Here is a 12,873-nt window from a genome sequence, read left to right as displayed (position 1 = left end):
GTAATGTATGAATTAAAGCCTTTTGTAGGCTATGGAACAAACACATCGAACTGCATTAGAATGAGATTATCCAGTTACATATTTTTAAAAGAAATTATTTTCTTTTTACTTGCGTTTATGGAAGTAGTCCAGCCCAGGGTCTCTTTCACCACAAAATGGTGACATAAAGGAAATTCTGTTCAATTCTTTCTGGTCTTCTCTTCTGTTTAACCCTTTCAGGGTTTAGAGCTTCTTTTTCATTATGCTGGTGAAATGGAAAAATTTTTGGTGTGCTTCAGCATAGCATGTCTGTAGTTATGAGACACATCACTGGGATGTTGGAGTTGTGCCTCTGGTTCTGAGGAGAAGATTACAGACTGTGTGAAACATAGCTCGTTTTGACATTACTGGACTATGACTTCAATAGGCCCAAGTCATTGCTCTGTCTACATACTTGCTTTAGAACTTCATTTATGATAGTGAAATCTTCTTATTTTCAAAGAAAATGTATAAACCTCACCTAACTAATATAGCATTTTGTATTTTACTTTATTTGTGAAATTAATCAGAATGGTTAAAGCAAAGGCAAGATTGGAGGCAGTATAGCCAAAATCTAACTCAGTTGGGGATACCTCTGCCATTAGTTTTGAAGAGATTCTCAGAAAATAAAAGCTTGGAAATATTGCTGCCTAAATTAGTCAGCTTTGTTGAGGAGTTTTTCAAAGACACGTAACCCCTGCCAAAATCAGTTTGCTGAATAGCTTATAGTAAATAGGTAGATTGGAGTATAAACAACTTCATGTACATGGTCCAAGAATTACAGTACAAAAGAGTTTCATTTTTTTTCTGGTCTTTTTTCACTTGGATTAGTAATAAGATGAGGCAGAGTAAGAAAACAAATGTATGACTTTATTGGAAACTTGCTAATGTTTGATTTTTATGTCCTTTAACACCGTTACGATGTTAAGAGTTGGCTGGCAGAACAAATGGAAGGAATATGTGTAGTATCAGTATTTTTAATGATTTTCCTCCGATCCCTCTTTTAGGGTAAAATTGCATTTAAAGTGTATTTTGTGCAGTTCCCATTGTTACTCTCAAAAAGAAATTTAAACACCAGTCTGATAAATAAGATGTTGAGTTTATTTTGATGTCATACAACCACAAGGGTGTCACTTGTGTTCTTAACAGATCTTCGGAGGCATTTCCCTTGACTTCCAGTGCACCTGTCAGTCTTATGTAGTCAGATCTGTGAGATTTGAACATTGCAGTGCCACTCATTTAGGATGCCTGCGTAAAAGCTAAGGAAATTATAGATCTTTATTGCTGGTACCCATTTCACAACAGTGGACTGAACTGAATCACAGGGTCTGTTGGAAGATTAGTACTTTGATTCGGATTTCAGTACGTAGCCTCATCAAGATGCTATCGTGCATCAAGTGGATTTTAATGGGAAACAAGTCTTTTCTCAGTTCTCTGTTTATTCTTTAGTTTCATAATTTTCTCTGCCCACTGTTTTCACCATTGCTACTTCTTTGCTTTCCTCTTGCAGTGTTGAATGCTATCAGTTGTGCTGATCTCTCTTCTATTTCAAAAGTCCAGATTTCTCTCTTGTCCACACCATTGGTTTCCACATTGCCTTTTTCTTGTGACATACTAAATTATTCTTCTCTGTCAAAGTCGAGACATACGGTGTCTGTCTTCTACAGAGCTCCTTTCCTTTACTGCCAATATATCTCGTCGAACTGAGTTGTTGATTCTTATTCTATGTTGTGTCATTTGACCTTTTGCTACTTGTCTCTCTCTGAAGAACATTCCTGTTCATGTTGGCGATTATCTTTCTTTACTCTGGTGTTCATTCTAGGACCATCATCAAACCCATGTCTTCCTTTCCTTAGCTCTCCAAGAAGTCCAGATCAGCCCTGTCCTTTCTCCTTTGTTTTGTTGTGGCCACTGTGACTCCCTGTTGTTGCCTTAGCTCCTTTTTCATGTTCTCTGTTAAAGGATCTGAAGGCCTCTGCAAAGTTTGGAAGAGTGGTTAAAAGTAGTTGAGAACAGCAAACTCTTGGCAGGATAGTGTTGATGTGAGTCCCTCTGAGATGTGAGAAAGGCAGAAAAAGCAAGAGTGGAGATGACGCAGTGTATATGGAAACCTCTGAGCCTGAACTGCATGATTTACCAGTGCACACTCCGCAGGGTGCAGTGCACAGTAGAAGATTACTTCTTTTGCAAGGTCACCCTTGTAGTAAGAGTTACTGTTTCCAAAAAAGACACTTTTCAATTGGAATATCCCAAAGCTTGACCACTTCAGTATCTTGTGTTTTTGTGGATGTTGAGTTGTGGGCATTTGTACCCGTTGGGGAAATCAAAGCCTTCTTTTCCGTACGTGATGAGGAAGTAAGGCTTACAGACCTGATCTTGTGTTTAAGCATGGCCAATGCTAGGCCTTTAGGCAGTTGCCTGGGACAGAGCAAAACAGCCCTGAGGGTGTCCTGAGGTGTCCTCTGGGCTGCTTGCTGTCTGGCTGGAACAGACTCACTCTCTGCTCTCTCCGTTCCACTGCTGAGCAGGGTCTGCAGAGCCGACGCAGCACAAGCTCTCCCTGGTTCTCACTGGAAAAAATACACCCAGTGTCCAGCCTGAGGGAGAGGAACAGGCACATTCCCGGCTGCTGTCGGTAAGGGGTTGGGAAGGCGGCGGCGCGCTTTCCCCACCGGCGCATTCCACCACCAGCTCCCCCCTTCCCCCCCATCCCGTTAGCCCACGCTCTGGCCCTGCGCAGCCCGCCGGCGCTGCCTGATCTCCTTGGCGGGGGCCGCTGCCAGATCCGCGGGCAGCTGCGGTTTCTTGGCCGTTGTTTGCGGCTAGCGAGCCGGGGAGGAGGAGGAGGAGGAGGCGGAGGAGGAGGAGGAGGAGGGCTGCTGTGTGGCGGAGCGGCGGCGGCGGCGGCAGCAGCACCTTTGACGTGCTCGTCCCCCCACGTGACGGCCGCTCCGCTGCGGGGAGGGCGCTGAGCTGCCGCCGCCGCTCCGGCAGAGCAGGGGAGAGCCGCAGCCTCGGCGGCGGCACCGGCGGCAGCGCCTCCGCCCGCAGTGCGCCTGTGTGATGAGCGATCGCCGCGTCCCCCCGCCCGCTGCCGGCTGACACGGACCGCAGCGGGAGGAGGCGAGGAGCCGCGGCCACCGCGCAGTGACCTTGGCCCAGGAGGTAAAGGAGCCCCGCGCCCCCCCGCCACCGGCCCGCCGCGGGGAGGCCGGGCCGCCGCCGCAGCCGCCCCGGGCGGAGCCGCCGCCGCTGTCCGCGGTGCTGAACCCGCGGGCGGAGCCGCCGCCGCCGCTGTCTGCGGTGCTGAACCCGCGGGCGCCGCGCCGGCTCTCCCGGCCATTTGCCGCCGAGGGCCGGGCACTGCGGGGCAGGGCAGGGCGGGGCGGGGCGGGGCGGGCCGGCCCTGAGGACCGGGCGCGGTGGAGGTCTGGGGGGCAGGGGAGGGCTTTGGGGGGAAGCGCTGGGAGTAGGACTCAGCCCTCCGGGCTCTCCGCAGCCGCCGGTGTGGTCTGTAGATGGAGCACATTCTTACACCTGCGTGCAAAGCCGGAGCTACGGCATGATCTGAGCTCTTGCTTAGTGCGGCTCCCGTGTGACCGGGGGGAGGGCGGGGAGGAGACGGGGCTGGCGGAGCCGGTGTTTTGCAGCGAAGTACGATGAAAGTAGGTGAAAGCTACCGGAAAGGTTTTCTGGCTTGTTTCTGCCTTCACCCCCGTCACCTGCTTCCCTCCCCTGGCGTATGTGTAAGAGCACACACGTGCTGGTGAATTAAAGAGAAGTTTAAAGCGCCCGGTTTGCCTTCTGTGTGTTGGAGGGTTGGGAAAGTTGCCGTGGCCCGAGCCGTGAGGAGAGGGCACTGCCGAATGCGCGGTCGTGGGCCAAGTGGGTCCTCCCAAAACTGGTGTGGGGAGTGCGGAGCATCCCTTGGTGAAGCCTGTGCAGGGGAGGCAGGAGTGCTTTGCGAGGAGGCGTCCGCATGGTGCGGTGGTTAGTGGTATGTCAGGGAGCTATTCCGAGTGACAATTCATTAACGTCTAAATTAGATTAACATATTACATTCATTATTTACAGGCAAAAGAGAGTAATGACAGTAAATGGTGAATTAGCATCTTTGCTCCGATGTAAATATCTCTTGGAGTAAGAGCATACGCTGATTCTGATAAGATGTTGGTAGAAAGTCAGGTCCATTAATCATCGGGGAAGGAAGGAGACCTGAGGCGATGTCTTACTGAAACCAATTTTACCTTTTACAGCGCAACGTTTGAAAGCGGATCAAATTTGTGGGACATGGCACAAGGAAATAATTACGGGCAAAGCAGCAACGGGGTGGCCGATGAATCCCCAAACATGCTGGTGTACAGAAAGGTAAGCCTTGGTGTTTTCCAAAAGCTGAGGAAGGGACTTCAGGAAATGGTGATGTCCTGGGCTCTTTTGCCCAGCAAGTGAAGCCGTTATTTTTGCTGTTTCTCTCCAATTTCATGAATAGATGCTGCTGCTGTGCTTTGCATTGAATGGAGCAGTCTGATTTCAGAACACGATCGCTTTCCGCTAATTTGGAATGTTTTGCGTCTGTTGACATTAGTGCTGCCTCATGCACTATAAATGGCATGTGTGAAGTAGATCTATATCCCAGGCACTACTAGTGACTCCTGTTTTGAGAAATGACTGTATCTGTTATTTTAAATGATGAAATATACACAATTATCCACTTTGCATCATGCTCAGAAACAGTTGGTTTTAAATTTGAAATATTTGATGTATTTCATTCACTTTCTGAATTGATACGTATGATGCATGATGTATGGTGGTGATGTGCCAGAGACTGGGACGTGTTTTGAGTTCAAGTGTTCACTTGCAAGATCTATTTTTTAAAACAAATTCATATATTTTTAAAGATAAATATTAACTGTATAATACAATATTTTGTATTTCTGTCTCTGGACAAAGATTTTCGGAGTGCAGGGAAGTCAGAACCATTGACTTATTTTATATGTGGGGAAAGGCTGATTAGAGATACTACTTATCTGCAATTTCCACAACTTAAAAAAGCAAACACATACACTCCAGGGATTCTCTCTGGGAAGGATTTGTAATGTAGTTATTCTAATAACATCAATATACAAATTTCCAGACATTGAACTCCAGTAGTGGGGCTTATTTAGCCTCTGTGCTTTCATTTAAATGACAGCAAATGCTTGGGGATTTTGAGATGTGTTTATACATTTATTTTGTTTTATAAAGCTTTAATTGCATTTGTCAAAAAAGAATAACAAAATAAATTATATTAATAATGGAGAAAAATAACTTTGCTGTCACAGGCTAAATACATAATTATGCAACTACTTGTTTATTCCTAGAACACAGTGCTTTCTAACTTGTTTGTGGCTGTTTTTGTCAGGTGGAAGAAAAATCAATGTTTTTACTTTGTTAGAGGCATTGACTTTTCTTTTTGCAAGTTAACTGTAGTAGAAAGCTTCTGACATAGTGTAGTTTTTGAGGTGAACTGAGGTATCATCAGTAACTGTGGTAAGTGTTCTTTTCCCAGAGTTTAAAAAATAGTCTCAAACCGAAGTCTGATGCATGCTCTTTTCTCTTCCTGTTTTCAAATATGTTATTGATTTCAGTTAGTTGCTTGTATTTACTATTTTGAAAAATTAGGCTCTTTTTACATGAGTGAATGAATTTATGAACTTAACCTTACTTATCCATCTCTGTAGGAATGCATGTCTAGAAAAATACAGGGTTACTTTGCCTTTAACACCAGGAGTGTGCTTCAAAATGCAATTGTATGCATGAATTTTTATGTGAAAATATGCTGCATGTATTAAAAGTAAATATACCAAAACTTATATTGTTCTTTATAGGATTTTGATCTTTCTAAACAGAATCTTCCCACATTTGTCATGTACTTCCACGCTGAGAAATAAGTCTTTTCTCAGCTTATTTAGTACATGGAGGGGAGACACAGGGAAACTTTTTCTCTTCTCCCATGGTGACTTTGTCTGAGGAACTGGCCAAGCTTGTGACCCGTTATATTTAGAGTGACCTCATGCCAAAATTCATCATTATTCCTGAGCAGCCTCCAGATTGAAATGCAACTGCCAAGGCAAGTGACGGGAATCCTGGTGAAGCAGGGGAAATTTGAAAATGAGGATCGCGGATAGGATACAAAACCTTAGGTGTATGCTTAGCAAATTGGACTATCAAACACCTTTTCAGTTCTCTGTAAATCAGTGGTAAAGGGATGCTACCAGTTTTTGTCTTCCAGTGTAGCAGTGGTCCTTCCCTTGCTGTCGCTAAAGTACAAGTGGTGCGCTGAGTATTAAACTTCTGAAGAACGCAGACCTTCTACAGCATAACCCGCCATATTTATTTTTGTACACGTCAACTGATTTTTGTAGCATGGTGAATCAAAAGATCATCTCAGATTCTGCACACTGGTATTAGAGTGCAGAGAGAAACCTGGTAGTCCTTCATTTGGCAGTATTCGAGGAATAGGCAACAAAATAATAGATAACTTTTAAAAGTCACCTGCCCTTTTCTGCAGTGTGATATTGCTGTAATCAAATGTGTTATAAATTCTGCGTCTAGAACATTTGAGGAGGATAGTTACGTGGAATTCATTTCACTTCAGAATATATAATCTCTGAATATAATTCTTTAATAGCAACAACTAAATCACAGGATTCCTTGTAATACGTTTGAAACACAATACTTCTCTGTCTGTCATTGTGTTGGAAATGAAAGCACTGTACGGAGTGAACAAAGAACTAGATCTGCCAGCTTCATGAAGGACTGTCTTTTTTCTTGGCCAACTGGAAAAGTGTTAATAGTTGTCAGAAAAAAAAAGGAAATGTGCTATAGTCTGACTTCAGAAGAAAACTGAATTTGAAGTCTTATATTTTGAATAAAGTTGCTGAAATCCACAAATGCAGAAATGCTTTCTTCCAGTAGTTTATACAACACCAACAAATGGAGCAGCACACATTTTGTGATATCTGTACCTGCAAGGAAGAGATGGGACATCTCTTACTACATCTGTTAACAAAGAACTAAAATTTGGCCATGCTGAGTGAAGACCATTACTTTGGCTATAAAACCCAATTTCTGGATCTGGTAATTCTGCTAGTCTGTCTTAACTTTCAGACACAGTCTGAACTAAGTATGTTCTGAACTGGGACTTACAGCCCTGGGTTTCCTAAATCCTGAGTCTGTCAGGAGCTTTTTATAGAAAATTCTATACAGAATGAAGTTCTGATGTTTACAAATTTTGTATTTAATGCTTGAATCATTATAGAATCATTATTGCACGTTAAGTAAATTGCAAACTATTGACAAAAAAAGCTGCTTTTCTTGTTTTTTTTTTAAAATGTATTTGTTTTGTATTTAGTTATTTATTTGAACGGCTGAAGAAAGATGGATTATCAAATTATAATCTAGGGTAATACACAGTGTAGATAGCCTCTTCTCATAGTAGCTTGTGTTCATAGACAAAGAAGGGTTTCACTGCCTTTTGCTTTCAGATATAATTTTTTTTTTTAAATCAGAAAAGGATAATTAAATGTTCAATGCATACATAACTTAGAATTACTTATTCTGTGTTGGAAAAGATAGCAGCACAGATAAATGGTTCCTTATATGATTTTTACACTGCCTTTTAAGATGCTTGTGTCAGTGTTTTTATGCCTTGGGGAATATTTTTATTTTAATAGACTGTCAGCTGCATTATTCTTTTTGGCTATCAGCCTAATTATAAAGTAATGACATGTGACACATCGTTGGTAATGACATACCTGAGAAAAAGTCCTGAATTTTTCTGAGGCAAACATGAAAAATGTAAAACCCCTGCTTTTACTTCCTCTTCAACAGACTCCATTCCAGTCAGCAATTAACAGAGCTAAGACACTAGAATCCGTAGTATTTTAACATGCCAAGTTGCTCATATGGAAATCTTGGATTTCAGCAACACTAACTTACTGCTGCAAGCTAGGTTTTAAAGAAGGAACTTCAGGTGTGATATAAGGCCCATACTGTGCAGCTTTTCTAAGTTTCAGAGCCTGACCTGCGTGTTTTTTTTTTTTTTAATCTCATACATGGCACAAATAACTAAAAGAATAAAAGTTGTCTTTGAGGAACTTCCACTTTAGACCTACAGCTGGTCCTGCTAAACCTTTGTTTATCTATCTGGTCTGTGCCTCTCTTATGTTTTTAGTCAAACGTACGCTGCAAGGATTAGGAGTTCTAATTTGTGAGTTTAATGATTATTGTATTGCTGACTGAACTAGCTTCATTTTAAGAGATGATAGCTTTATTTTGTAGCAATAAGATTAGCCTTGTCTGAATAGTAATATTCTTGTGACTGAGACTTTGATTCTCTACCTTCCTCGCTGCCTTGAGTGTTAAAGTAGCTTTTGCCAAAGCTGATTAGAATTACTAACAGTTGGGCCTTTCAGTGCTGTAATGAAGATAATGAGGTGTTTGTTCTGTTCTTGTGACAATTGTTGAAGGTCATATATGCCAGTACTCATGTATAGCAAGGGCTGAATTTGTAATCTCAAGCTACTTCTTAGTTTACCATGATCTGATATTCTTCACAGAAACTGTGCAAGTGTGGTTGTAAAGGAGCAGCAGCCATGCAGTGACAGCATTTGAGGAAATAGTGACCACCATCTTCTCATAACCATTCTCCTCTCCTCTGCTTGTACCAGAGATGACTTCCAGTAGCATGCAGATAATACTCATGTTCTGAAGTGGCTTTTATCAACTGCTTCCTTAAAAAAAAGATTGTTGGAAGAAAGTGATGGTAGGTGGGATTTTTCTAAGTGCTGTCACTCACTTTGATAAGGGAATAATTAGTCTGATACTATGCATTTCTGAATATGCCATCACAACCTGTGGAAGCATCTTGCTCCCAGTGTAGACTACTGAGTATGTTACTACATTGCAAATGCCAGGGTTCTCTACAGTACTAGAGATAAGTGGGTTTTTTAGTGTTTTTTCTTTTTTTAAAATTAAATTACAGTATACCTCTACATTATGCTGTTTCTTCTTCCAAGAAGAAGAGTGGTACTGTTGCAAGTCTTGGATGCTGCTCTTGGTTTTATTCCAACACTCATCGTTATAGAATTGATGGAGAAAGGTGCACATTTGTGGACCTCAGGAATTCTTGCTGTAGGAAGAACAGAATTTACCTCCCTATCCAGTATGAATGAATGAGGATGTTTGCACAGTTCTGGAGTAGCTGGCTGATAGTGAAATAAGCTATTACATAGGTAATATTTAGAGGGCAGGAACTGAATACTGAGGGACAGAATAGTTGCTAGATGCTGTGAAGTGCCTTTCATGTGGTGAGACTGCATGCTCTCACCCTCACGTTTTGTATTTACCCCCTGTGCAGTGATTCACTTTGATGCTGTATCCTCTCCTGGTATGGTTATTGTTAGTACTAAGGGTAGCGTGTGTGTTTTGGCATCTGTGATAAGAGCAGTGTAAGCATTTGGTCGTCTTCACAACGATACAGAACCACTGAAAATGCCTGACTAAACCTACGTCTATCTGAGTCTGCAGGTGGCTAGATCTGCGAGAGGGGTACCTGCCCTGTGGATTTGCTTTGGTGATTCCTGCTGTTATTTTCTGTCCTTTCTGTTCTCCTCTTCCTTCCACTAGGTGTAGAAATGTATCAAGTGATACGGCAGTGAGAGGTTTGCTGCTGCTGACTGTTCTGAGCTCAACGTGCTCGGATCACTGGCATTACTGTCAGATGCAAAAACCCACCAGAATTCTGTGCCACCAAGTTGCTTCCTTTCTGCATCCCACATGTGCCGTCTGAAAACTGTGTGTGCCTGTTTTGATTGTGCATTGTCGTTTTCAGTTTCTCTGCTTCTTTCCTTTTCAAGCAGTCTACATTTGTAGCTATGGAAACTATGATGCTATTGATAGTGACGTGCAATACAGAGTCAGAACTTGTTTGTTTTGGAGTTTAGAGTTTTGTTTTCTTTTATTTCAGACTTACAACGTTTTTTGTGGACTGAAAGAATTTTTATAGCAACCTCTGTCATGTGATAACGTGACAGATTCCCAGGAAAATCGATATGAACTGTTATGAGGCCACATTAAAATACTTGCAAGTAAATACACCATGTTAAAGTGTGGCTAAAATACAACATGTTTAGATGTGGCTATTTTCCCAACTCAGGAATCATAAAATAATTGAAGCATAGTTGTAATTTTTAGTATAGGAAGCACTACACCAGCTTCTTCAAATCAGTCTGTAAAAACTGCTAAAAGAGAAGAGACTGGGCTTATGAAATCCTTTTACAAATTTAAATCTCAGGCCAAGCCTAGAAAGAACAGAATAAAGTCACCAGCAGAATATGCTTAATTGTTTTTTACATGCTATAAAACTTTTCAGACAGAGTGTTGGGGAAAGATAAAGACTGCAGATATATAGTAATATAGTGGGAATAATATCTGGTTTTCAACTATATAGCTAAAAGAAATAAAGCTTTTACAAAATAGATGCATATAATTATTCTCTGTATTACAGATGGGTAGACTGAGGCATGTCAGTGACATATCAGAGCAGTGGAAAAGATAAAAATCCTTTTTTTGGTAAAATAGAGAAAACTCTTTTCTGCAGAGGAGGGAGCCACTAGGGCTGAGCTTGCAAAATGCTACCCAGAATGACTTCCATTATTCCTTTTTTTTTTTTTTTTTTTAAATGGAAACAGATTGCAGTAGTAGGGGGAAGAATTTGGAAATGTAGGAGGATACCTTTTGTCAGCTTTGATCAAGGTAAGAAAAGTCTGGGTTTTGATAGTGGTAATATGAACCTGACAAAAATGAATAAGGGAAGAAATCACCGAGGGAGAGATTAGTAGTAGGATGAGATTGACCACTTTAGAAAAACATCTTCAAGTGAAACTTGGAGATGATGGTGCAGTGAAGAAAAAGTACATGTACAATTTTCCCTGGCAAAAGAATCAACTGAGAATTTTGATTTTCGGTCTTGATTGCCATCAGCTATAAAAAAAAAAGTTGGAGATAAAAAGGTTGAGCTAGTTATTACGGTATGTGTTGGTTATAAGAGTTACTGAAATAGATATAGTGGGAATGAGGTTGGCTGGGAAGCCACAGGGGACGTTAGTCCTTGGAGCAGAACTGTCTGAGAAGCAGAGCTGGGAACTGTAGCTTTGTCTGGAGAGTGAGACCTGCCTGGGGTTAGTGCAGGAGGGCAGGCTGGCCACAAAATGCAACTGTAGGAACAGGTAGAGGAGCATCTCATAAAGCAACTGTAAGTGTCAGCGAAGCTTTTACTGGATAACATGCAGACTTCTTAACTGACAGGGATGGGAGCTTGGCATTTGGACTATTTAGCCTCCTAAAATTTGGGGCCTGTTTTGCGCTCGTGTGTGTGTATATCGGTGTTTGAAAGCTTCCTTTGTCAGATGTTGCTATGGATTTCTCTCAGTTTGTTTGTGATGCTCTGTGTATCTCTGAGAAGACAGCTTTATGGGCTTAGTTTCAGAGAAGCTGCTTGGTCTGTGAAGGTGATCAGGGCATCAAAAGTCAGAGAGATCACACTTGCTTTTTCTTACTGTTGTTCCCTGCTTTTCCTTCAAATGTACTTCTGGCTAAAAATTTATCGCTGATGAATAGGATCTGGAGAGATAGCACTGTAAAGTCTATTTTTTTTCCATATTTTTCCAATGAGGTTACCTATTTTTCAAGATTTTTATAATTGTGCTATTTCTACTCATCTTTGATAGCCATTAAATGAAATTTGAAGTGTATTAGATCCACAGTGTCATTCAAATAAGAAATCCTTTTGGGGAAGTCTATAAGAATTTGTCATGTTGTATTCATATTAAAGATGTGCTGGTTTAATTCTGAAAAAACTTAATCAAGAGCCGAACAGACCCGAAGGAACATCCAGACAGCAATTTATTCATCACAGTGAAATCATCATTCTCCTGGCGTTCTTGTATCGTTTTTACCACAATCAGGTAAAATGGGAATTTGGAAGCTGTATTAACTCTTCTGCATCACTTCTGGAATTGTGTGCTTGCTTTCTTCTTCCTTTGATCTGTGCTGAATCCTGTTTAACTAACATAGTGTGAGGTTCTAGGGAGGAAGGATTGTGCCGCAGAGGAAAAGAGAGCAAACACAGAGGATCTCTTCCCAATGCAGTTCAGATGTACAAGGATTAGCTAGCTGAAAGTGAAAATTACTCCCTGTAACACCAAAGGAATTTTTTTTTTTATTCTGTTCCAGTTATTCCTGGTGATGTAGATGGTTGTATAATGTGAATGTACATGTATGTACGTGCATATGCACTTACAGTATTTCAGTCGTCTAATCTAACGAACGGATTGGCAGTTACAAATCTCCTCTCAGCAGTGCAGAGCCCTGCTGCCATGGGAGAAGCAGTGGCAGTGGGCTGGGTCTGCTCTCATGGCACAGTCTGTAGGGTCAGGACTCTTACTGGCATGTCACTTCTGTGGCTGTTCTTCATTGTTGGTTAAATAGCAATCCACACTAAAAAAAGGAAAATATCTGTACAGCCCCCATGGAATTTATTTTGGAAGGAATAGTATGCCAGCCAGGACCACTTTTATTGTAATCTGATTATTGACTCATAATTGATCAAAACTGAATAAACGTGAACAAAAAGTTTTATTAAAGGGCATTTAAATATATAAAAATTTTTGACAATATCTCTTGTGTATGATGTAACACTATTGTACTTTGTCTTCCATGTTGCAAAAATGAATTGCACTGAAGTATTTTGAATGGTTGCTATTTAAAAGCGCCCTAAATTCTGGTGGAAAACTACAGTTTTTCTGATCTACT

At 41.5% G+C, this 12,873-nt stretch overlaps 1 protein-coding gene across 7 annotated transcripts in view; it reads left to right on the top strand.

Annotated features, from left to right (window-relative positions):
• The first annotated feature begins 2,633 nt into the window (after nucleotides 1-2,633).
• The window catches only part of RGS7 (regulator of G protein signaling 7), a 266,918-nt gene continuing 256,678 nt past the window's right edge, over nucleotides 2,634-12,873 (top strand). For 4 of the 7 annotated variants that reach the window (XM_075412521.1, XM_075412529.1, XM_075412535.1 and 1 more), the window contains exons 1-2: nucleotides 2,983-3,183; nucleotides 4,275-4,386. In XM_075412521.1, coding sequence (XP_075268636.1) covers nucleotides 4,309-4,386 — 78 coding nt within the window. In that variant the 5' untranslated portion in view covers nucleotides 2,983-3,183; nucleotides 4,275-4,308. Of the gene's footprint in view, nucleotides 2,654-2,982; nucleotides 3,184-4,274; nucleotides 4,387-12,873 lie in introns of those variants that run through there. The other 3 variants (XM_009933299.2, XM_075412522.1, XM_075412543.1) reach the window with 2 other exon arrangements.

Source organism: Opisthocomus hoazin, chromosome 2 (genome assembly GCF_030867145.1).
Source record: "Opisthocomus hoazin isolate bOpiHoa1 chromosome 2, bOpiHoa1.hap1, whole genome shotgun sequence".
Taxonomy (NCBI): domain Eukaryota; kingdom Metazoa; phylum Chordata; class Aves; order Opisthocomiformes; family Opisthocomidae; genus Opisthocomus; species Opisthocomus hoazin.
Note: the sequence above shows the minus strand (reverse complement) of the source record. Positions and strands in the feature narration are given on the sequence as shown.